At 39.7% G+C, this 27,008-nt stretch overlaps 3 protein-coding genes across 3 annotated transcripts in view; 1 reads left to right on the top strand and 2 right to left on the bottom strand.

Annotated features, from left to right (window-relative positions):
- Positions 1-27,008, top strand: part of Ance-3 (angiotensin-converting enzyme Ance-3) — a 43,156-nt gene that overhangs the window by 10,263 nt on the left and 5,885 nt on the right. The gene's annotated exons all lie outside the window — the stretch shown is intronic.
- Vajk2 lies at positions 11,408-13,430 on the bottom strand. The gene is made up of 2 exons (XM_017253324.3): positions 13,314-13,430; positions 11,408-12,684 (listed from the first exon to the last, which is right to left on the bottom strand). Exons 1-2 carry the CDS (start codon positions 13,323-13,325, stop codon positions 11,866-11,868), a joined length of 831 nt encoding a protein of 276 aa, XP_017108813.1. The 5' UTR covers positions 13,326-13,430; the 3' UTR covers positions 11,408-11,865.
- On the bottom strand, positions 23,123-25,762 carry Vajk3. Its single transcript, XM_017253323.3, has 3 exons — positions 25,645-25,762; positions 25,386-25,424; positions 23,123-24,394 (listed from the first exon to the last, which is right to left on the bottom strand). Exons 2-3 carry the CDS (start codon positions 25,395-25,397, stop codon positions 23,573-23,575), a joined length of 834 nt encoding a protein of 277 aa, XP_017108812.1. The 5' UTR covers positions 25,398-25,424; positions 25,645-25,762; the 3' UTR covers positions 23,123-23,572.

Below are 27,008 nucleotides of genomic sequence, written 5' to 3'. Positions count from 1 at the left end.
AAGCGCCAAATGCAGCGCTACCATCGTCGAAAGAAAAAACCATAAACCAAAGATACAAGCCAGAATGGCAGCCGTCTTAAAAAGCCTACTTTTGGCATACCCTTCAAGTAGACAAAGATATTTTAGAATTGACTTTATTATTTTTTAAATTAGGATTAGGAAATTTATTAGGATTTGCATTTACAATTATGTTTTCAAATACTTAAAAAAAAAAACTATTATTGTATGCAAGTAGATTTTATATTTTCAGTTTATAATCATAAGCTAAGAAAAGCCTTTTTAATGAAAGGCATTCCCAATGACATTTATATTAAATTAAATTTTAGCTATTAATAGAATTTTTGTCGTTGTAAAAACAAGTGGTCTTAAGTGGCTGCCACCAACCTCTTTTAAAAATCGTAAAACTCTTCATAGAGGAACACTGAATATAAGATTGCAATATACAGAGGAAATCCATCGCATTGGCAGGAGGGGGTTCCGTCAGGGGATCGGCAGACGAAATGCAGACGAGGGTCTATGGATGCGTGCCATTTTGCTGTTTAATTCGACTACCGTCAGCTGCCGTTTTATTTTTATTTTTCGCTTCTTGCTGCCGCTTTTGTGGCTGCCACTGCTGCTGCAGCAAGTCCAATGCACGTAAAAGGCTTGAGAAACCGCAACAGCAGGCACCACTATTTCTGGCTGGTAATTGAATAATACCCAAATGGATGAGCCGCCTTCAAGCCACTTCGAGTGTTGAGCTGTTTGTCGGTTTGTTGGCGGTTTTCATTTCAATGTTGTTTTTATGTTAATCACAGATGATTATGTACTCGCAATGGTACTTTGCGGAATTTTAGAGAATGAATAAGCTCTTTTGGAAATTAAATATATATTGTTTGGCTTTATTTATAGAATGAAGGAAAACCTTAGATTTCTTATTCATTAGGTTTCAGTTTTACTTTCAAAAGCCCGACCTTTTTCTTTCAATGGGAATACCATATTTATCCTTATGCCCCTCACTTTTCATTGCACCCTTTTTTGGGTCTCGACGCCTGGCTTTTCTCTTCCTAAACTGACCACAGACAATCCCCTGTCTGGCTGTCATCTGAATCCTTTTACTTTTTTCCCTACTCCCCCTTGCATTATGCCATTATCTCGTTCACCCGACCCAGTCCCAATAATCCACAACCAGTTTCCGCAAGCTGACAGGTGGCGGCGATCGCGGGGACGAGGGGAGAATGTAATCTGGAGACTGGCGAGTGTGTCAGTCGGTCAGCTCGGTTGTGTCACTGCTCTACATGTCCGGGCAGACACGGGCGGTCACCAACCATAACCTAAGACAAAAAGACGACAGCCGAACCGAGACGAGCCCGTCCAATCCATTCATTTGATTCCATTTCAATTGCCGCGTAATTGACACCACCAGTAGCACCGGGCAGGTCTACCCGAGTCCAAGTGGAACCTGGCCGGGGCGGGGTCTGGTCTTAGTCCGATTACCTTCCTCGTTATTATGTCAATGGGTCTTCAGTCAGCTGCGGTTTGGCACACATATTGTGTCCAGGTATACGAAAATATCACACTTATGACTAGTATGGATACGAGTATAAGGTGCGAGTCATATACAAAATACATATTTCAAAATGTTTATTTAGGTATAGTAACGTTTTTATAGTATGTATTTAAAATTTTAAAGAAAAAATTTAAGGAATTTTTAAATATCCTTACGTTGATAGATAGAAAACAAGGATATAGATGTGTGGGTGATATTATTTTAAAAAAAGATGAACCAGTTGCATGTTTTTTGGGAAGCATCTCGGCCACTGAGGCATTTCATTTTCATTGGTTTTTTTTGAATAAATGTTCTTAAAATTTATACTTCAACTACCAATTAATGTATGATGGCTTGTATTTGCTTTATATCTATGTTAAGCACTGTATAATCCAAGACTTGTTACGATAGCAAATATTTTCTCGCTTTCGTTGCATGCCTGCAACTTTCGATTTCGTTTCAATTCGCGTTTGTTGCATGTCTTGACCACATTGTTTGATTCACATTTCCACAACCGGCAGAAAGAGATGGGAGAAAGCCAGAAGAGAAAGAGATGGAAAGACGGAGGGGTAAAGTTGGAAGGTGGCGCTAGACGCTCCAGCTCCAGCTCCTGCTCCAGCTGATGGTGATTATGTCATGGGTTTGTTTGCTGGAGCGCACGCCTACCGCCCGAAAGATGATTTCGAGTACATTGTCTCTGCCTCATCATAATCAGTGTTGGAGTGCAATTACTTCCTCGACATAATTACCATATGAGTGCCTGTGCACCTGCTTATACGTACATAGCTTCTTCATCGCCCGCCTCGATTGTGTGGGCCCTTGCCTTCGTCGAAGATCGTCATTCGATTGGGGCTTAACTCCTTTGTGGCTGTGTATTCAGGCTGCAGCTCGTTTGTTTACATTGTCTCCGTTGGCCTGACCTTGCCGCGTTCAGTTTGGCGCATAAACTAAGCTTTACATAAATACATTCATCTTTTTGTGCCTTTTTCGGGGGCCTTTATTTGTCAACAAAAGTGTCAAAGTTGAACCAGCGGCCAATTGATCATCTATCTATAGATAGATATAGACGCGGCCAGCTCTGATTTGCATTTGGATTTTGGATCCCCGCTGCCTGATTTGTGTAACAATTCATTGTCGCGGCCCGGTCATTCCATTCCACTTCGTTCCCAATCGCCATCGCTGCTGGGTGCTGCCATTTGTGATGTCTCAAATCTTGGACGACTTCCAACAATATATAGAGCTGTAAGCCATGTAGGCGAAAACGACAGTTATGACATTTTATGTGCCGTTTACAAAAGTCTCTTTTAGCCGCTTGTCACCTACAGTTTTTCTTTCGACGGTTGCGGTTACCACTTGTCAAGGCGTGTAACGGTTTTTGGGTTTCGGTGTTTCACCGTTGTAGATGTTGGGGCTACCACAGGGTTCATTGAATTTCTGGTCAAGGTCGTTGCTGTGGCTTGTTAGCCTGCCCAGCTAACTGAAAAGTTGGCCACAAATAAATGGCAACGATTTAAGTTTCAAGCGAAATTATTTGCGACAATCAACAGGAGAAAAAGTTATTTAAATAGACACTAACTACCTAAAAATTGCTAAGACAATGCTTTCTAAAAATATACATGAATCTGCATGAGACTCTGTTTTCAATTGAATTTACAGGGAAATCCCTTGTATCAAGGTCAAACCTTGCCTGCCAAGATACTTTATTAGGTAAATAAATGTTTATTATAGACATTATCTGTTCGTTATTCAGGTTAAAGATCCAATCCACTAAACTGGCCAGGCGAGTAAGCTGCATTTGTTGCCCTCACAATTCACTCTCACTTTCGACTACGACCCCTTGTTGCAATTAGAGCTCGATCGGGGTTTACAATCTGGGTTTAAAGGCATCTTTGAACTGATCGGCGAAATAACACACCGCAGTAACCAGTGGGGAAATAGGGTCAATGGCAAAAGCATTTGAACTCTTGTGGCGCGTGAGCCGGCGTCTTCGGTTATTTTCGAATGGAAAATAATCGTATTGGGGCACATGTCGGAGAAGCCTTGTTGATTTGGTCACATTGTCACGCGCTGTTGGCCGCTTCGGCTGTACTCAATTAAGCCAAAGAAAAACATAAACACAGAGCCATGGATATCTATATCTCTTTATAGATTGTACAGCTAACCGTGACGTTCACTTAATCAAGTTTGTGGCTCGAGTCACCGTTTTTTTTTGGTGGGCAGCGGGCACAAAGCTAAACTGATTAATAAGGAAGTCGAGGCGACGGTAAGCCTGCGACCCACCTGCGAATTTATGCAGATTTTCGGCCGAGAAAGCCAGAAAAACCAGTCAAAGAAAAACTGTTTAATAGCATAATAATTCCGCCTTTGGGCCAGCTTTGTGTCGGACAGATGTTGCGGGTTGTAATAGTTGACCCATTGACTTAGTCAACAAATTTTGCATGGATGGCAGAAAGTTTTCGAAATATCGTCAGGAAAATCCACGAGGTGCTGTCGTCACTTCTTCAGCAGAAATTATTTTAAATATAGACTTTAATTTTGATTCGAATTTGCGTTTGCTTTTGGTTTTGTTTTTGTGGCCATAATTACAACAACATACAAAGTCGAGAAACAAAGTTGGCAATCCAATGCTAAGCTCTTAGCTCTTGTTGTTGCCGCAAATTGCGTAAATTGAATAAACATTATGCTGTAGCTTAGCCCAAACTTTTAGATAGCCGCTTCGTTTCTGGTCGGCGTTTTCGTTTTACATTTTGTAAATCTGTTTTGGCAGCGCTTTGTTGCCTTCTGAGCCGCACTGAGGCGAGGCAGCAATCAAACGAGGTGAGCCCAACAACTTCAAAAAAGCTAATACTATCCACCTAGTCCTTTATTTCAGGGCTTCCAGTACGGTTTTGTTAGAGGTTTTAGTCGTGGTTTGAATAAAAAGAGTTCAAATAGCATTACAATTTTACAAAATAGTACTGCCATACATACATGGCGTATGAGTAATTTTAATTCAACATAAATATATCTTTAACTTTTCTTGATTACTGACAAAGCACACCTCGCCCAGTCTAACAATATAGAGCGGAGCGTAATTAGGCAGCACTTAAATGACTGTAAATTAACAAAACAACAGCCATAAAAATATTAGGCAATTGCCAAAACCACATGAAACACGAAATGCCGCTGGAAAAGTGCTTACTAAACAAAGACACATACATATGGTATACCTAACTAAGTTAAATGAAAGGACTAAGTATTCTTAGAATATTACATCATAAATTATTATAAGCAGTAATGACACATCAGTGATACATCATTAATACATCATGATGATGCATTAATAAGTAATATATGTGAAAATCATCATAAATAAATCATAAATAAAATTCATTTAATAGTATTGATAAAATTGAAAGGGTTCGAGTTAATATAAACGTCATTTAAAACTGGTATAAATTAATTCCCATCTTTTTTATTGCAATACTAGTGACAAGTTTCTGCAACATTTCCCCATATTTGCAACAAATAAAAATATGTCAAATGATAGATATCTTAAAATTATCCATGCAACTTATCCGCCTCCATTCCACCGCTATCTGTATTTTTGTGGCTGCTACTCATTTGGCTTTGTTGGATTGCCAAAATGTTGCAACCCATTTGAGTTTGGAAAATTTCTTTGCAACCGAAAAGCTGCGCGCAAAAGAAATTGCAAGTCAATTACCGTTAGACGGTTTGCATGGCGCCATGACGCAATCGCCACATGTGGCAGCCGCACACAGTGAAACAGCAACAAAAGCAAAAGTGGCAACGACGACGTCATCAGCCGCTAATTGATTGCGTCTGTCTGTGTTCGTGTTGTTGCATTCACTTTGAGTTTATTTCTTGGTTTTTCTTTGGGTCGCCCCATTCTCCATTGCCAAACACTTGGACTCCAGTGAGCTCCGGATCGGTTCCTCGGGTTAGGACAAGATCAATGTTGCTGATGTTGGTCAATTCGGCGGGCAACAGGTTCTCCCAAAACGAAAGACTCAAGCAGCGAACTTGAAAGCGTATCAGCTCTTTCTGGATTGTCAGTCATTGCTGTTGATTGCGCTGATAAATGATACTGGACTGGATAATACACAAAACACCCACCGGCTCTACATGCATTAATTGTTGCATCATTTTATCCACGACTCGTTTTCCATTGCGATTTTGGCAAATTACCTGCCATTTTTTTGCTTAAGTGCCTAAGTGATTATGTGAGAAATTGTAGAGTGAGAGTAAAGTGGTAGCATTGGAGGCCCCATTTGGGTGCTGGTCCAGTTCCTCTGTGATACACGTAACATACTTTCTTATTTACCCACTGACGGATTTAAGGAAAAAGGCCCAGTGGGCAAAATTTTTTCAGGGTATTTTGAAGGGTACAGCCCAGAAAATTTGACAAAAAATCTTAAAAATATTTTGTTCCCAGATTTTGATGCAGATTTATGGAGAATCGATACACAAATCGTTTAAGGTATTCCGTTCAAGAATCGGATGAATATTGCCTAAGATATGGCCTACGTAGTGGGTCATATGGGGCTCCCCATGCATTTTGCACATTTTGAAGAAGACAGCCCAGAAAATTTGACAAAAAATCTTAAAAATATTATGTTCCCAGATTTTGATGCATATTTATGGAGAATCGTTCCACAAATCGTTTAAGGTATTCCGTTCAAGAATCGGATGAATATTTCCTAAGATATGGCCTACGCAGTGGGTCATATGGGGCTCCCCATGCATTTTGCACATTTTGAAGGGGACAGCCCAGAAAATTTGACAAAAAATCTTTAAAATATTTTGTTCCCAGATTTTGATGCAGATTTATAAAGAATCTATCCACAAATCGTTTAAGGTATTCCGTTCAAGAATCGGATGAATATTGCCTAAGATATGGCCTACATAGTGGGTCATATGGGGCTCCCCATGCATTCTGCACATTTTGAAGGGGACAGCCCAGAAAATTTGACAAAAAATCTTAAAAATATTTTGTTTCCAGATTTTGATGCAGATTTATGGAGAATCGTTCCACAAATCGTTTAAGGTATTCCGTTCAAGAATCGGATGAATATTTCCTAAGATATGGCCCACGCAGTGGGTCATATGGGGCTCCCCATGCATTTTGCACATTTTGAAGGGGACAGCCCAGAAAATTTGACAAAAAATCTTAAAAATATTTTGTTCCCAGATTTTGATGCAGATTTATGGAGAATCGATCCACAAATCGTTTAAGGGATTCCGTTCAAGAATCGGATGAATATTTCCTAAGATATGGCCTACGCAGTGGGTGATATGGGGCTCCCCATGCATTTTGCACATTTTGAAGAAGACAGCCCAGAAAATTTGACAAAAAATCTTAAAAATATTTTGTTCCCAGATTTTGATGCAGATTTATGGAGAATCGTTCCACAAATCGTTTAAGGTATTCCGTTCAAGAATCGGATGAATATTTCCTAAGATATGGCCTACGCAGTGGGTCATATGGGGCTCCCCATGCATTTTGCACATTTTGAAGGGGACAGCCCAGAAAATTTGACAAAAAATCTTTAAAATATTTTGTTCCCAGATTTTGATGCAGATTTATGGAGAATCTATCCACAAATCGTTTAAGGTATTCCGTTCAAGAATCGGATGAATATTGCCTAAGATATGGCCTACATAGTGGGTCATATGGGGCTCCCCATGCATTCTGCACATTTTGAAGGGGACAGCCCAGAAAATTTGACAAAAAATCTTAAAAATATTTTGTTTCCAGATTTTGATGCAGATTTATGGAGAATCGATCCACAAATCGTTTAAGGTATTCCGTTCAAGAATCGGATGAATATTTCCTAAGATATGGCCCACGCAGTGGGTCATATGGGGCTCCCCATGCATTTTGCACATTTTGAAGGGGACAGCCCAGAAAATTTGACAAAAAATCTTAAAAATATTTTGTTTCCAGATTTTGATGCAGATTTATGGAGAATCGATCCACAAATCGTTTAAGGGATTCCGTTCAAGAATCGGATGAATATTTCCTAAGATATGGCCTACGCAGTGGGTGATATGGGGCTCCCCATGCATTTTGCACATTTTGAAGAAGACAGCCCAGAAAATTTGACAAAAAATCTTAAAAATATTTTGTTCCCAGATTTTGATGCAGATTTATGGAGAATCGATCCACAAATCGTTTAAGGTATTCCGTTCAAGAATCGGATGAATATTTCCTAAGATATAACCTACGCAGTGGGTCATATGGGGCTCCCCATGCATTTTGCACATTTTGAAGGGGACAGCCCAGAAAATTTGACAAAAAATCTTAAAAATATAATGTTCCCAGATTTTGATGCAGATTTATGGAGAATCGATCTACAAATCGTTTAAGGTATTCCGTTCAAGAATCGGATGAATATTTCCTAAGATATGGCCTACGCAGTGGGTCACATGGGGCTCCCCATGCATTTTGCACATTTTGAAGGGGACAGCCCAGAAAATTTGACAAAAAATCTTTAAAATATTTTGTTCCCAGATTTTGATGCAGATTTATGGAGAATCGATCCACAAATCGTTTAAGGTATTCCGTTCAAGAATCGGATGAATATTTCCTAAGATATGGCCTACGCAGTGGGTGATATGGGGCTCCCCATGCATTTTGCACATTTTGAAGAAGACAGACCAGAAAATTTAACAAAAAATCTTAAAAATATTTTGTTCCCAGATTTTGATGCAGATTTATGGAGAATCGTTCCACAAATCGTTTAAGGTATTCCGTTCAAGAATCGGATGAATATTTCCTAAGATATGGCCTACGCAGTGGGTCATATGGGGCTCCCCATGCATTTTGCACATTTTGAAGGGGACAGCCCAGAAAATTTGACAAAAAATCTTTAAAATATTTTGTTCCCAGATTTTGATGCAGATTTATGGAGAATCTATCCACAAATCGTTTAAAGTATTCCGCTCAAGAATCGGATGAATATTTCCTAAGATATGGCCTACGCAGTGGGTCATATGGGGCTCCCCATGAATTTTGCACATTTTGAAGGGGACAGCCCAGAAAATTTGACAAAAAATCTTAAAAATATTTTGTTTCCAGATTTTGATGCAGATTTATGGAGAATCGATCCACAAATCGTTTAATGTATTCCGTTCAAGAATCGGATGAATATTTCCTAAGATATGGCCTACGCAGTGGGTCACATGGGGCTCCCCATGCATTTTGCACATTTTGAAGGGGACAGCCCAGAAAATTTGACAAAAAATCTTAAAAATATTTTGTTCCCAGATTTTGATGCAGATTTGTGGAAAAGAAATCGAAGGTGTAACTTTCAGCACGAGGGCAAGCGCGCCTTTGCCCAACTGTTAAATCCGCCACTGTATTTACCCATGGGATTTCTCAAAACCTATAGTAATGAAAAATTCTTTTTCCTGATGAAATTCATTAAATACTTTGTCACTATCTGAGAACTTTAAATAATTCATATTAATAAACAAAGGAATTAGTAATACTCAATGACATATCCATATATCTGGATGAGAGCTCATTACTCTCGGGTTGAATAATGCATGAAATCATTATTTTATGTGAACCATATAGAGAACAGAAATATTCCCTTGGCAATTAGTTTCTCAAGGACATGCGATTAAGTAGGAAAAACTAATAAACTTAAAGAATTTGCAATGATTTTTAAAATATATATTTTTATTGTTGATTTTATGATTACAAACGCTTGTTAATAGTTGCGTGAACCATTTTTTGTTGCAATTCAACTATGCTTTTACGTCTATCAATACGTCCTCATGTGCGTTGTTGAATGTTACTCCTGACTCTGCTGCCCTTTCATTTCTTCTTTTAGCCTTATACAAAATAAATCCGATTAGCAAAATAGTCACACTTAGAAGGACCACACCCGCGTAAAACATGAAATCAAATTTCAAATATATGGGAGCTAAATTAGCCTTTGAAATTGTTTTTTCGGTTGTTCCGGCTGTTGAACTTTCTTCTGTTGTTGTGGTTGTTGGCAAGGGTTCGCATTGTTTGTTGTCAGATTCTATGTATCCAGGACAACAGGATTTAACTTCTTTTGTCCTAATTATTTTCTGCGGATTTTTTATAACAGCTAGTTAATACCACACATACTTAAGGACGATTTGCTTACCTTGAAATGTGTACCGAGGGATATATTCAAACGTTTATAAAGATCTGCAGCGGCACTTCCAATATCCTCCGGAGTTAATGCAACTTTTTCTGAAGTTGTCACGTTCACTGGTTGGTTGCAAAAATGCGAATCTTCATCACAAAAAACAAATTGGAATATGGATATTGTCAAAATTAGTAGAATTATTGACTTCATTGTAGCGTGTGACTTTATCCAGGCGTAAAGGCAAAATGTAACTTTTTTACAAGTGGATAAAATATATAAGTTGTTTTTAATAATCTTTCAAGACCATACTATATAAGGGGGATGAATAAAATACGGAAAAAGCCCTTTTTATCAGGTCATCAATAAAGCTTAAAACTTTAATTATACTTTCAAAATTCATATATATACGTCTTTATGTATTTATATATATATTTTAGATTATTCTTTCTCTTTGAAATTATGCAAATTACTGATTTATTAAAAGTTTGTTCCCTTTATTAAGAGGGGGATAAGACTACCCTCTTAATAAAGCGAATCGCTTTTAATGAATGATGAATGAAGTTAAGCTGTGTAAAAAAAAAAAAAACTAAGAGTAGAGATTTTTTTGGATTGTATATTTTAACTTTTAACCGAAGAATTTGTAGTTTAATTTATTATCCTGTAGTTTATAATTTATATCCTGAATATTTTGAAATTTGTGGCTTAACATAAACAGCTCAATACCTATGTCTTAATGTCTTTAAGAATGTCTTGTTTTTATTTTTTTTTAAATGGATTGTAGATGATATTTACCTTTTTATACTTAAATAAATATATGAATATAAAAGGGTATTTAAAATTTTTAAAAAGTTTTTGTCATTTTCAATATTTTAAAGCTTCTGAAAGCTGTTTCTAGCTTTGTTTAAAGCTAGCTTTGATGAAGTTGAGCTTATATTAAGACATTAAATACCAAAGCCTAGTTTTAGGCAAACTTTAAAAAAGTTAAAACTAATCAGACATGTAAAAGGGTAATCGCCAACTTCAAACACTCTTTTTGTTTTTATCTGAGTCCAAGTCTAAGGAATAATAATAGAAAAATGAATTACATATATTTAAGATTATCACTCCTTTCAGAATCGATTTATTTTCATTCAGACTTTTTTTATTAATTTATTGCAAACATTCTTATAAATATTAATAATCCAGAATTTCCAGAAAACTAAAAATGTGTTCTTCAGTGTTCTGGAGATATCTTTATGGAAAATCTTTTATCATTGGAGATCGTATTAAAATACCATATTACGATCAAAATTATTGATATCGGACCATCCCATTTTTTTTTATAAAGATTCTGATCAATATTGAAATTAAATCATTATAGTAATGACATTTTCGCTTTCAATCTGAAAATTTCGGCTTGAGAATTTCCTTTTGTTTGAGAAAAATTTGCACCGCCTTCGTTGAAGATTTCAGCCTTCAGCTTTCAATAATCCTTTTTAAATTATAAAAATATTTAAAAATTTAAAAAAATTCAAAATTTTTGAAGGGGAGGATTGAATTAGGAGGGATTTACAAAATAAGTCTTATGATTTATTGCCTATAATAATTTACAGAGACCGTAAATAAAGATAATTTTTGATTTTAATTTTGTATAAACAAAAAAATAAATACAAAAAATAATTATTATTTTTTGATTTTTTAAATAAAACTCATTATAGTTTCTGTCCCTGCTAATTTCGTATCAGTTTTTTCCCACCATTAAAATCCACAATTTTTACATCATTTTCTTTTTATTTACATTATTTAAATATGTACAAACATTTCATAGAAAAGAAGTTGACATGAAAAAGTCGAAGGAGCAACTCGTCAGCATTTGTTTCTCAGTGATTGTCTACAAAAGAACTGTACACATGGCGGATGCGAAAGCACGGAGACAGGCATTTTTGGGGCGCCGTGGGTGTATGGGTGCTGGCAAGCTTTCTTGATTAATTTTAACCCAAATCCACGGTGGCCACACTCATGTTCTTCTCCTGCCTCGTATCCCCCCAGAATTTCGGTTGGTATCACAAACTAAAAACTAAATTTTTTAAGTCGTACGTTGGCAGTTGCTGGACGTGGATAAGGTCGTGGGTGGGGTGGGTTCTTTTTTGATACTTTCGACTCGTTAATGCGCTCGCCTTCACCCTCGATACACTTCTCGATCGGCCCTCGACAGCGATACGATTTGATTTACTTTTTGTGGAGGTAGCCACCATGGCCGGAGATGCCATAGGAGGAGATGCCGTGTCCGGAGATTCCGTGTCCGGAGATACCGTACGAGGAGATGCCGTGGCCGGAGAGTCCGTGGCTAATGATGGCTGGAGCCGGGGCAGCGACGGTGTGGGTGACAGCCACAGCGGGCTTCACGTGGCTCTCAACGTGGACGGGCACTGGCACGGCTACCTTGTAGGGCACTGGGCGCTCAACATGGACGGGCACCTTGTGGATCACGCGCTTCTCAACGGTGTAGGGCACTGGCTTCTCGACGGGCACGGGGTAGGGCTTCTCAACATGGACGGTGTAGGGACGGTCGACGGGGATCTTGACGGGGATCCTGACGATCTTCTCCACGGGGTAGGGCTGGGGAACCTCAACGGGCACCTTCACGATCTCCTTCACGGGAACATGGACGATCTTCTCCACGGGGTAGGGCTGGGGCACAGGCACCTTAACGGGGTAAGTAACGGTCTTCTCGACGGGGTAAGGCACATGACGCTCCACCTGGTAGGGCACCTGCACGGTCTTGATCACGGTGTTGGTGTGCACCTGAGTGGGCAGTTCAGCGACTGGGTGGGCGATGGGGGCGGCGATGGCGGCGTGGGCAACTCCGATGCCGGATCCGAGGATAGCTCCGCCGGCAGATGGTCCGTAGCCGTAACCCAGGCCGTGGCCAATGCCGCGTTTCTCCTGCTTCTTCTCAGCGGGCTCCGCGGCCTCGACGGCCTTCTTGGGCGCCTCCTCACTGGCACTGGCCACCAGCACGCACATAGCCACAAGGCCAAAAATGAGCTGCAATGGCAACGGTTGAAGAATTAAATTGGTTAGCCAGGTGGGTAATGGGGCTTGGGTGGATTATGTAAGCGAGTACACCGCTTCCGCCTCCGCCTTCGGTTGCCCCACCATAATTTCAAATATGACAATTATGCAATATCTGGAAAGTGGCCTGGGCAAGCAGCCAAGTTCATTGGTGGCCTAGTCCCCTGATCTATTGGCAACGCTGCGTATGCGTAATTTTAATGTTTTAATGTAAAAAGGTAATGTTTAGACTAAATTCTATTAAATAATTTTGTTTTTTTTTGTTTTTTTTTTTGGTATATGTTACTCTAATCAGTTTTAGATTTTATTATTTTTTTCTGAGCCATGAAAAAAAATATAGAAAATCTCTAACATTTAAACTAAGAATCTGTTTCTTAAGTTGCACATAATCCTTGCAATTTTAAATACAAATTTTTGCTAGAACAACAATTTGATTTAGCTACTGCTGCCACACAAACGAATCTTAATTATTCCGTTAATAACTTAGGTTTGTTAAAGCACTTCAACTGAAATCGAGTTCCTTTCGCACAAAAAATATTTATGGCAAAATAATGCTAAGTGACACTTTGAAGGAGAACACACTGAGTTTGGTCCGAACATACCATGGATTTCATTTTGCACTAGGTTTACTCCTCGACACTTTGCGATCAAGATGGGCTTGTTTGTCTCAACCAACCCGCAACAGTTAACTGAATAATTTTGCACAGACGTCGCGAGCTTTTATATCGCCGATGCTACGCCGGATTGTCTTCGCCGCAAATCCAGATCGCAGCAGCCGACCCGAAAGCTCGCTCTCTAGCCAACCTCTCTGGGGGCCGTGTACGTGTGAGCCGTGTTCGCCAAAGGAAATACGTCAGAAGCGAGCTTTTGCCGTTGCAGAGGGTGCGCTGCTCACCGACACTGTCCGTGTCGTTCGTGTGATCTGGCGCCGGTGTGCGTGCAAGTCGGTGAGCGTCCGTGTTAGCCATTCCAGCTTGGCTAGTTAGCAAACGTCGAGGCTTCGAACCTGAGCTACAAGCTAAAGACAGTCCTCAAGTTATATTAATCAAATTTTTCATTATATAATTATATATATTCACTTATTAATTTTCTGGAAACGTAGTAACTCCCATTCTTCTGGAAATTATTTTTTCCATAAAGCTAGGTTAGCAATAACTGATTTTAAGTATTGCCCCCGCATAATCAAATTAGGAACCACGCTCAAAATATTTTCCCGCCACAAGGTAAATCCACATTAGCCACACATTTCGGCGGTTTTCCTGCAGCAGCCGTAGTACCAGTTGCCAATTCGTTGTACAATTTTTTCTGAAGCCAAAGTTTGCGCCTCATAGTCTGCTTGATTCTGTGTGGCTTCGTGACTGAACTCTTGATCTCTGATTTGTGTTTCGGTTAGTATTCTTTTTAGTCGTTTTTCAGATTTGTTTTGTATCTGGCGAGGCTCAGCAAAGACTCAGCTCAAGCCTTGATGTAGGTGCATTGATTGAATGTATCTGGTCTGCGACGCGGTGTGGGTAATTTGACATTTTAATGCTGCAGAGGAAATACTCGCCAGTGGCCATGTAAATGGAACGTGTGAACAATGAGTGGACCGCAAAGGCGCACAAAGGAGAACAGATACTCAGATACTCAACAAATAGTGAACAAAACCGAGCCATGTTAGATTTATGTGCATTAAATTAATTGTGGATATAATGTCCAGACATAATGGCATCGGAGCGTATTAGGCGTATTGTAATGTGCAGTTGAAGGCGAAGGCCGTCCGAATTCATCACCGCCATAACCGCCATCATCACCATCACAATCGGTTGCAAAGTCTGAGTCAAAGTTGAACCAAATTCGGGGGCCCATGGACGGCGTGGACAGCAAGGGGGATCGGCGGGTGGTAGGCCTTGCCGATGTGGCGCTTCTTTTGTGGCCGGCGCTTTGAATAATGTGAGGCTATCGTCGCAGAATCGCGCCACTGCAATCGAGCGGATGACTTAAGCGCTTCAATAAAAATGTATATGCAAACTAATACGAATTCAACAACAAACAAAAGAGCCCGGCCACAAAGCTCAAGTTCAAGTTTATGCATCAGGTTTTGTCTTACTTCTTTTATCTTCAGTTTGTTTTCGTTGGGGCTTTTTATGGTTTTTCTAGATCACTTTCATTTTGGTTGTTGAATCGAAAAAAATTAATTTAAATACAAGATCTTGGATTCGAAATCTACAGTTGTTAACAGCTCAAAAAGTTCATATAGGTTTGGGGTATAAAAGAGTATATCGATTTATTGAAAAATATTATTTAATAAAAACATATCTAATATAAACAAAAGACTTGACTAATTTTGTAACTACATGAGTCGTCATTTAGTTGAGGCCTTCTAGTCTTTTCTAGTAGAATTCCCCTTTTTGGGGGAATTTATTTGGTCATAAAGCTGGAATTAGTTGAATATCAAAATATACTTTGCAAATGTGGTTCTTGTTTTATGCAAATGTCTCATTGCCTATGCAAAGTGTTTAAACTTTAAAGTGTGTGGCTCCCAAACACGGAGTAATTTTCAGCGCCAGAACAAAGATAAAAATCCAGCTACTTTAAATTAGAAAAATAAATTAGAAAGTAGCGGACGCCATAAGAACTAAGCAAGTCAACAAATAATTATGAATAACTGAATATTCAAAAACGAAGTAACGATCATGTTAGTCAAATCTTCAAATTCACAGATTAACCACGCATTTCCATAAGATATAGTTCGTGTCGTCTGGAGTGGAGGGCCTCATTAGTTAATTTCTTGTTTGACATTTATAACTAACTAATTTATTTATTAATGGTTTTTTGACGTCACAGCCAAACTTGATATAACGAAGAAAAGTTGTAAATAGCTGGGGTGTATTTGAATAACAAATACACTGTCCAAAGATCAATAAAATTTATTTTTTAACAATCTAGTTTCATTGGTAAGCTGTACTAGTTTAATTTATTTTGAGTTTTATACCCTTGCTTAGGGTATTATAATTTTGGTAAAAAGTTTGCAAGACATTGAAGGAGACATTTCCGACCCTATAAGTTATATATATTTTTTATCAGGATCACCGCGAATAAATTCGAAACTTCCAGGATCGGCCGACTACATCTTATATATGAACGATCGAAAACGACCCAAATGGTCAACCGATACGACGTACAAAATTTCATAAGGATTGGCCGACTATTTCCTACCTATATCGATCGGATATGACCCAACTTTGGTATTTTTTTAGATAGAAGCTCGAACTTTGTTTACATTTTGTATTCTTTTAAATTGGATTTATTGATATTCTCATAAGGATCGGCCAACTTAATCCGATATTTGGGCGGTTCTGCCCAAAGTTAGTTTTTCTTTCTTTTTGAGATTCTTGAAGTAGTTCTAGGGTATTTAAACGGTGTAATATGAACTCACACTTTTTTTTTGATTATCCAAAACTTATTTACTTTCAGGGGATTTTTTTTAAGACTTCCAGACGTCTCAAGTCTTTTTCTTAAGTTCAAAAATGATATAACCAACTCAAATAAGTGTTCTTGGGCTATAAATTTAAAAAGATAGCTGAAGAAAAAGCATTAAATTATTCGTTGGCGATCCTGGCTTAGCATTGTTCTGGGCCAGGCATTAGTCTCATTAAAAATGATTTAAATCTAAAACAGCAAACACCTTTCGTGTTAGCAAGCCATAAATTAAACAACATAAAAATAAACAAAAAAACATAAAGCTATTCAAATTTTTGTTTAGCGTCTTTCTCGAGCATTGTTCTTGTGTCGGCGACTCACTCTAAAAAAACCCGAAAACCCAGAAATTTGTTGACATCAACGAAAAAGCTTAAAAAAAATTATATGGAGGGTAATTAACTAGCCAATCTGCAGTGACTCGAATTTATTATAGGGAAACAGCACTCATGAATCTCGCTCAATTCAGTTCGACTTATTGATCGCTGCTTAGCATTTGGCATTTGTTGGAAGTGTTTTTGCACCTCCACATAGCTTGATCCCCGAGCATTCTCTAGTTGCGTTTGCTCCAGTTTTGAGATGCCACGCATTTGTCAATCGAATGCCAAACATGTTTCTATGTCTGATCCGTGCAAATATGCTCCACACTGATTAATTTTGCTTTTAACTTTTTTCGCTAATAGAAACTATGAACCACTTTTTGTGGCGAGCTCAACTAATTGCGGTCTATCGGCATTTGAGTTGATTTCTAAATTGTGTCTAAAAACTTATAAGACGTCTAATGTATTAGTCTTATTTTGAGTTCTTAAGCCTAATAGGACAGATCCGTTGATTGGCTGAGAAGGTGTACTCATCTAGAGCCATTACCATCTCCCACTATTTCTTCACCTGCACTCATCAACGAATGTTAACATTTTAAATTAATCATAATCAAAAGGTCCGAAAGGAAACGGCGAAGGTAATGCCTCATTTAATTGAGCACTTGTCTTAGTACTTGTAGTTAGCGTCAGTCAGGGTCATTTTTCGGGCTTTAATCGGCCTGAAATTTATCATAATTAAAGAGACACTCTAGCGACACAGTTTGACCCAAATGTTGGATATTGAATTGGAATGCGAATGCAGTGGCAAAAGATTTTCTTCGGCCGGCCGGCTATAAACGATTTCGTGCTGGAGCTAAGGATTTCGTGCTGGAGCTTTGGGATTGTTACTTGCGGCTGAGCCGAGTTCAGCTTATGCTCTGAGCCCGGGCAAGTAACATTTGTCAATTGAAATGGCCAGAAAAACAGAAACTTGTACAAACTCTGCTGTGGAGACAATCGTGCAAAACCTTCGACATTTAATTTTGTTTCGTTTTTGTTTATCTTTTATTTTTTGAGGACTGCACGTTCGGTTAGCAAAGAAAATTGTCTAGAAAAAATACTGTTTACATGAAGCCATTTTTGTTGCTTCGTTTTCGGTTGATAATTGCCCGAAAAAAGGTCAAAAAGAGCAACAAAAAATTGTTTATACGTTTGTTGATGGACACTATTTTTCGCTACTGTCTTACCGCCGTGACCTCAACACCCTCCGAATTAACAACAATAATGACCTTTGGCGGACGGTTCGCACTTAAATTTCGGCCTGTAATATTTTTGGGAAAACTCCACCAATCATTAGTCAGACCCCGAACAATGGACTCGAAACGAAACGAAACGAAATGAGCCAAAATGAATCTTTCGATTTGACATTTTCCATGTAATTGGCCAAATGCGGTTAGGGGCCCGGCCCCGCTTCAGACCTTGAATTATCAGACCAATACAATTCTTCCACAGCACTGCCGTCGATCGCAGCCGAAACCGAAGTGCACACGGAACCAGACTCTTGTGCCTCCGACAGAACCTGAGTGGCAGCCTCCGCAGCTTTTGGTTGCCGGATCCAGTACAGAACTGGCTGGCACGCCCTCTGCAACGCCCCCGCCGACACCTACAGCAACAAGTCTGGCTACCAAAACAAAAAAAAATATTATATATAAAATAATGCAAATTAAGACTTTATTCGGGAGCTTGAATGGGTTGATCAAAAAATAATTAAGGCAATAAGGAAAATAGACACAAAAAATTTTGAACCTTTTAAAAAAATAATAAAAATAATTTAACTTAACAAAAATAGTATGCGTTTATGCTTATAATATTGGAGAAGTATAAAATTACTTTAGGTATTTTTTTGAAAGGGTTAATATTATCTTGATCTTCCCATAAAGTTCCCAGACATAGTTCTTATGGTCATTTATATTGCCTGCCGACTTCATTGACATTTTTGTTTTCATGTTTGGGGCGAGCTCGTGTTTGGCAATAAAAATAAATAAATCATTTTGAACTCTTGCTATTGTTGTGTCGTACGAAAACTCAACAGCAATTAGTGCAAAAAAACTTTTCAAAACAATAAGATCAGAAAAAAAAAATCGGTTGGCCTGGGAATTATGTCGTTTGCTCTACTTTTGTTTTTGCATTTTATGCAATATGCGGGAGTGTGTGTAACACCATCAGATGTAATGAAAATGTATATTTTTATGTTGCAAATTTTTAATTCCCAGGTCTTGTATGGGAGAACAATGGCATCCACAACGAAGAGATCAGTATTTAGGGTATTATTATTACAAATTTTAAGAAAACTACTTGAAAATGCTTTTATAAAAATCTCAAATCGTCTAAATTTGTGTGTGATTCAAAGTTTTTTCTTTGCCTAACTAACTTAATACAACAGACAGCTTCAATTGCTCCAGTGGCATTTGGGCAAGCACCCACCTGCCACGCCCACGAAGATCAATGAAAAATTAGGCAAATGATTCGACTGCAACTACATGTCATGACTCGACTCGACTTTGTGAAATACAAAATTACTAATATCAACAGCAGCCATCCCACAGAAGACAATGAATGGACAGAAAAGAAGTGGCAGTCGGCGCACAGGCCGAACTGAGCCAGCGACTGCAACTGCAACTGTTTGCTGCAAATGCCACAGTGACACACTAACTGGGTGACTTCAAAAGCCTGCAACGACACCAGCAACAATAACAACAGCTCCAACAGCAAACGGCAACGGCAACGGCGCCGAGACACCTAAATGCAACAACAAAAATTATGCAACTTCTGCATAGTCTTGCAGCAGCTGCAGCATTAAACTCCTGCAGTGGCCCGGCGGCTTGGCCACATTTGGGAATCTGCCGCCACTGGTGCACTCTGATTTTGTTGTTGTATTTGTTTTTGTGCTTTTGGAAAGATGTTTTCCAAGAGATTTGGCTATTCAATTTGGATACTGCTCTTTGGCCAAATGCCCCTCAAAGGCGTTGTCTCCCATAGTTGGCTCATTTGACATAGTTCGCGGGACAGATAAAGAACTCGAAGGAGTGTCCGCCGTCCAGGGAGAAACACTTTCAATACGGAAACTGCCAGTGAGCTGAGGATAAATCGCCTTGGAATCGAGTTCGTTGCCTAAGTCTTTTGTTTCGTTCGCTGAATGCTGGATGCTGGATGCAGGTGAAAGGATTCGCCTGGCTTTCGTGCGAAACACACCCGTGGTTAAGTCTAGACCAGACCAGAGGCGGCCGGCCATAATTCATAAAGCAATTGCATAATCCGATTGAATGCGATGCGGTAGCTTTTATAAAGTTAATTGTTTGCTATTTGAATGAACCATCCATGGGGCCATGGGACGGAGATGCCAGTGCAGTTGTCAAACAGAAGTCATAGAGGTTCAATTAAAAGATGTAATAAAGATAAAGATTTTCATGTATTAGCAAGGCAAGATTTGTCAGATTTTAAAGCATTCGTAGCTACTCATCATGGTAGGGTCAAACCGTCTTCGCATTTAGCTGAAAAGCGATCTACCTCCAAGTCAATGACTTCAGTTGCATTGTGGTCGCAACAAGTATTTGATTCGCAGTCGACTGGCCAAATGAAGCAGTGAGCTCTGCTACAGGGCAAAAAATAAAAATAAAATTATAGTAAAAAAACTCATGAGGAGCATGTGGGAGGGTCTCCGGAGGGGTGAGTATATTGGGTAGGAGTCATTGGGATTTCCAGATTGCCAAAGACGTTCGCTTCACTTGACTTGCGCAGCGGCGACTTCGATTACGTTCGCCATTTGAGTTTTGGTTTCGGTTTTGGGTTTTGAGTTTTGTGATCAAAAAAACTAGTGCAAGTTTTTTGTCGTGATTTTCGATTTCAACTGCGGCTGGCGCACAGACATGCATTTTGGCAAAAAGGAAAAAATCAAATACTAAAACTAAACCAATTCATTTCGCAATCGGTCGACAACTGCTTGACGTTGCAGACGCATTCGGCTTGGAATTTGGCGATGGACATGTTGCCGATGACCTTCAAAACGCCACCGCCGACTGGATGGCAGTCATTCATTAGAGCAAAAGTTTCACATTTGGCAATATGTGGAACGTCTTTCGATGGCCTTTTCTCAGACACGGGCAAAAACAGACGACGACTTTTGCGATATGCGAGAATTGCGAAAAGTCGTTTTCAGTTTTCCCTCCAATCAGCTTGCCATCTTTTGTCTCCATCGTTTTGGAGCAATTAATTAAATTTCAGCAAATATGCGTACGTCCCCCATCATCAAGAGGCCCCCACCGCCCCACTGATCGGTCCAAGAAATATTGTTTTAATTGGCCGTCGCCGGTTGCCGCAATTTGTTGCCATGTCTTGCGCAAAATGCTGCAATTCAGGCAGTTCCCGCTATATGGCTGAGATCGAAATCGATCCAATCCAGCGTTGTGTGGGATCTTTTTTTTTTGAATATGGGCGGTTACCATATATCTGTGATTTATGCGTTATCAGTGCTCCAGATGGGCAGCTCATTTGCGAAGAGGATGTTGGATCTGAATATTCAGATTTCGCATACAATGGGCACTCATAAATTAAATAATAAAAATGATTATCTCTACCCTTAGGCTTATAACTTATAATGGCTTAATCTGTTTGATTTGGCAGTTAATTATTCCATTATTCATTATTTCTTTGAAAAATTGGATATTGCATAAATATTTGTTAAAGATTTATGTACAATTATCTTATATTATTATAAATGCCGTAGGTATTGTAATAATACGGTGGCAAAAAAGTTTAAATAAATGAATAAATTTTAAAATTAGTGATGTAGTCCACTTATATTTTTATATACTTCTTGCAATTTGTTATTAAAAAGCGAATTTCTTTTACATTTAATTACCATGCAGCCAATCTTGATCGGCATTCAGCGTTCTAGTTTGATCTAATTCGAAGTAATTAGACCCTTAGCTCGACATCAATTAAAGTTGATAGAGAAATCCGCTTTATAATTGTGAGCAGTTGCATAACCTAAAAGACAAGCCAAGTCAAGAGCAAAATTAATTTTAGCAAATGGGAATATGAACATGTACACATGTCGTATGAGCAACACCTACGACTGCAAGTGTGACTGTCGGGCAAACATTGAGCGACAGCCTCAAGAGCTCACAGCAAATATAATTTGTAACAAATTATGGTTGAAAATGGTAGAATTACGACGGCATGCAAGTGCGGTAAGTGCGGTGGGACCGAAGACCACGCCCCTTTTGATGGGTGCATGTGCTACTCAGAAAGCCGGGCGACCTTCAGGCAAAGCTATATCGATTCTTTGGCTAGGAACTGGTTCTGATTCGGTCCAGAAACGGATCGGCTCTCTTTTGTTTTTAAATCAAAGTCGAAGAAAATTAAATCAGAAATTAACAAGAACGGGTGACGACTTCTTATTAGAAAGTTGTTTCAGTTCCGTCTTTGCCCGTGATCGGCGTCCTTGAGACCGGGCCCCAGAGTGGCCCAGAGGGCTTTGGCCCCGCCACAAATTAAATAAAAATTTAAACGAAGCCGCAGAAGAACCGCATCCCGAAAATAAATTCGCTGATCTCTAATATATGGCACGCGTGCTTAGAAAAACTGTTTTAATTGCTCTCGTTTGGGTAATACTTAAAATGGCCCGAACCGGACTTTTGTTTGTTGCCTCTTCTCTGAAGTAAACAAATGCTAAACAGCCCTAAACTTAATTGATTCAATTCATCACACACAACTGAAACGTTTTAGAACCCAGGGATGTTTGAAAGTTGATATTTTGGTATTTGGCTGTGGAGGAAAAACCCTGCCGAGTTCGTTCACTCCTCGTAAAAAGTAGAAGTCCGACATTAAATATCAAGTGACTACTCTTCTTTAGTCGTCAGTCCTACGCAAGCTGCTAAAATTTACGACCGACTCTTAAATAAACCCGATCGCAGTGGAGAAGTGCACGTCATCTTTGGCTACCGATTACCCTGGTCGACCTTGCACGTGTCTCCATTCTTGTATCTTGTATCTTGTGTCTGGGCGCCGATCAGAGCTCATCTTTTAAGTGCTATTTACAACGGGTAATCGATTACCTTTTATGCTTGTCTGCTGGCGATATGCATGGCGTGACATTTCCTTCCGCCTCAATTAAAATCTGTTCATTTGGGTTATGTCAGTCCAGTTAACTGAAAAAGTGAGAGGATTTTTTGGCACAAGGAAGACTCGAAAATATTCATAAAATTCAATTAAAACTGTAATCTTGGTGAAGGCCTAATCATTATGATTTATTATTAAATTTTGGTTTAATTAAAAAGAATCCAAGGATGAGCCCCTTTCATGAAGTGGAATTACTTTTAAAATATGGATTTAATAAACCTTGTAAACCTTAAAGTCTTACATTTTTTCTAAACCAATCTGCTTGCAATTGTAAGCAAAATTATTATAATTTTCAAAAAGTATTTCCCTCTCAAATATAATAATTTTTTCTTTTCCTTCAGTTTTGATATAAAAAAACGATTTTAACAACGACACAATTTTTATTTACAAAATATTTATACAAAATATTGGACAACCAAGACAGCCAAAGAGAATTAGTTCCATCAGCCGGAAAATTACAAAGACCAGTTCAGTTAATTGTATACATTTTATTTTATTTGTCCTTAAGAGATTTTCACATACATATTTCTGTGGTTATCCATTCAATTCATTGCGCGGTGAAACCTTTAACTGATAAACGTGGCCAGCTAGGTTGTCCATAAATGGAAAAATCTACAAACAACTAGCTGGTGTTTATCCTAAACATTGAATTTCAAGCGACACAATGGCTTCCATTGGATGGCTGGATTGGAAATAATTTACAAAAGGCATTCTTGTTGCTGCGTCTTGGGTTCTTAACAACTACAGAGAGTGGCAGGGCGGAAGTGGAACTTCCTGGGCTATTTTTGTTGTGTTTCTTGGGTGGGAAGGGGAGGGGACAGGATTGAAAATTTTGCTAGATTTTCCTCGGCTTATTTCCAGAAAGTCCGCTCGCTCCAATGGAATCCCCGTCCGTCCGACCATCCAATCGTCCAACCATCCGCTTACTTGTGGTAACCGTGGTGGTCAGAGTAGACGGTGGCGTCATGTCCATAGCTGGTGGCCGGGTAGCTGCTGACCGGGTAGCTGCTGACGGCAACGGTGGGGGCGTGCTTCACCACGGAGTGCGAGACGACGGGCACCTTCACGTAGACGGGGTAGGGGCGGTCGACCTGGACGGGCACGGGCACCTTGACGGCCTTCTCCACGTACACGGGGTAGGGCTTGGCCACTGGCACGGGGTAGGGCTTGGGCACCTCAACGGGCACTGGGCGGTCGACGGGCACGTGGATTGGGACCTTCTCGTGACGGATCACTTCGTAGGGCTGGGGCACTGGCACGGGCACCTTCACGTACTCCTTGACGGTCACGGGCACCTTGCGGATCACCTCGTAGGGCTGGGGCACGGGAACCTTAACTTCGACGGGCACGCGCTTCTCATGAACCACTGGGTAGGGGCGGTCCACATGGACGGGCACTGGGATTCCCTTGGTGATGGTGATGGTCTTGTGGACATCGGCCTGCTTGCTGATCACATACGGGGCGGGAGCGTGGTGCACAGCGACGGCAGGGGCGGTGTGTCCGACAGCGATCGCGGGGCCGGAGTGACCCACGGCGATGGCGGCGGGCGCAGAGTGGCCAGTCAGTCCGTAACCGTGTCCGGCGATGGATCCGTGTCCCAGGTAGCCCACATCCAGACCGGCGTGTCCGTAGCCGTAGCCCAGGTCGAGCAGGCCGCGCTTGTCCAGCTTCTTCTCGAGGGGGACCTTCTCGCCCTCGGTTTTGCTGGCGCAGGCGGAGGCCACCAGCAGAGCGGCTAGGCAGATCTGAAACGGAATGGGGTGACGGGTTAAGAAAGGATATAAGCCAAGGACTTTTGTTGTAAAGGATATTTAGGATATTAATTTATTTAAATAACTAACAACTAGTAACTGTCGCATTCGGACAAGTTTCCCGATAACCTCTTTAAGTCGCCCTCTTTTATGTCCAAATTAATTCTGGCTAAAAACAAAGCACATTGCATAAGAAAACAGGCCAGCTTTTATGACCACTTGGCATCGTTTATCGATTACCTAATCGCATTAGAAAGTGAATTCGATATGACGCCCCATTCAGAGCTGTGTGTCGTCAGTTAACTCATCGCCCTCTTTCGCGATTCAAATGGTCAAGTGAAATTTGTTCGTGCCCCGCATAACCGATGCACTGCCGATCGCCACGCCTCTCATAGGCGTATAGCTTACGCCCTCCTTGGCAGGCATGACAAAATGCAGACTTTGCGTCACGTTACGCATGCGCAGTTGGCGTTTCTGCGAGTGCGTCCGGACTCCGGAGTCGGACTCAAGTGTGTGGTCGGATTTAATTGACCAAATGAACCGAGGGGATTGCGGCTGGCTATTAGACGTGCCCGGCACTCAAATTATGATCGTTCAGCTAAAAGAGGCTTATTAGCCAGTTGTTCAAGTTGAAGTTTGTCATTTGCAACCATTTCACCTGTGATGCATGCAATTTAACGGTTTGTTGTGATTTAGGAAGTGACTGGCAGATGGTAAACAACCTTTTTATTTGAATTGCAAAAGTACAGACAATAACAATTCTCAATATGTTTGAATCTCTAACAAATCTATGCTTTGGAAATCGAATTAGCAACATCTGGTATTGTTTTATATGTGGGATTCGACCATAATTGGATTGGAATGGCTCAATTCTTTCTAGAATTCCCACATTCGGATTAAACAATTTATACGTTCACAATATTTGCATATTAAGATCGATCTCTTGGGTTCTTTAATTCAATTTAATTATTACTATTGTACTTACGAATACTTTCATTGTGGAGACTACTGGAACTTGCCAAGGCTGCAAAAAACAAAGAATATTGAATTATTAATAATGTATCAGAATACGGTTACAAAAATAATTTTATTCATTTAAAACTTTCTAAAAAAAATTAAGTAACTCAACACGAACGTAACTGCGTGTAACTTTTCAACTTTTTATAAGCACTTTTACGTTTTAAAGACATTGTCTTTACACATGAATATTTATTTAAAAATAAACCTCAAGTTTGATCACTTACAAGCAACTTGGTAACAAGAAAATAAACTGTGGAAGGATTGTAGAATCACAAACGATTCCAAACCTTTGACTGGATGCTGTCTGTGGTCAGTGGCGCGCTTTTATACCCCCAAAGAGTTTTTGTGTCAAAACGAAACTGAAAACGCCACCGATCCAAGTCGCCAAGCGGTTTGAAAAGCTTTTCCGCTCGAAACGCTCTCTTCAAAGCTCCCAGGTTGCCACTGTATTGGTGGCTTGTGCTGGTGTTAGCGTTTAGCTCGGAAAGTTCCAAGCGGAAGCACCACCTCTACAAATGCAAAAGCCACCAACACCAACCCCTAGTCCGCTGCCGTTTGGCTGTGTGGGTGAAGTGATCCGCAGACTCATGAAATATGGGTGCCAATTCGATCAAATCCACTCGGAACCATAAAAGATGCACCATTAAATAAATTAACAACGACATCATATAAAATTTATTTTGGGAATATCCCAAAGAACTTCCCAAGCGTACATTCGCAAGACATTTTTGTATAGTTTGCTTTTAATGCAGATAAGCAGATAAAACAACTTAAGCATACTCTTCATTTGTTCCAGAAATATCGATCGACGAAAGGTCATATGTCTATCAGTACCATTGTGTTTTGTTTGTCAGGTTTCAGAAGTCGAAAGTTTGGTTCAAACTTGATTCTTGAAATCAATAAAATAAAATCACTAGATCGATATACGAATCATTTAAATATCTTTTGTGCTGATTCCATTAGCTTTATATTTATTCGCAAGACGGGATTGTTCTCGAATTGAGAGATATTAAATTGTCTTAATTTATTGTTTGTTTATCAACTGAGCATATGATTTGCTAATGAAACTATTCATCAAAAAACAAATGGAAAACTTTTTCTATAAATATTTTTTTATTTATTCAGATTTAATATAACATTTTGTTTTTACAATAAATAAATCTATAAATATGGACTTATTATGGCCATTTGATACTTGTTTTTATTAAACCATGTTGATTGAGGAAACGCGGGTGATGTCTCACTTTCAGGCATGCCCATTAGGTTTTCTGGTTTTATCGACACCCTCCAGCTTCTCAGGTTTCGCCTTTGAACTTCCTATAAAGTAAAGCTCAAAGCGGAAGTTGCATTGTTGGAATGCCTCGGCTCCTTTGATGTGAAAATGTCTCAATTTAAGAAAACTGATGCAACTGCAATGCATAACCGTGGTGGCGATGGCGGTGGTGTTGGTGGTCAGGACTCAAGTTTCGGATTGGAGTTCGATTATTGACAATGTTGCAAGCGCGACGGTCTTAGGCGGGCACCCCACTTGGTGGTGGTGGGAGACTCCAACCGGGATTGCAAATGGATCTGGCTGGGATCGGGTACC

The sequence above is a fragment of the Drosophila bipectinata genome, chromosome 2L, assembly GCF_030179905.1.
Source record: "Drosophila bipectinata strain 14024-0381.07 chromosome 2L, DbipHiC1v2, whole genome shotgun sequence".
In the NCBI taxonomy this organism is placed as follows: Eukaryota; Metazoa; Arthropoda; class Insecta; order Diptera; family Drosophilidae; genus Drosophila; species Drosophila bipectinata.
This window is presented reverse-complemented; position numbering and strand designations above follow the sequence as displayed.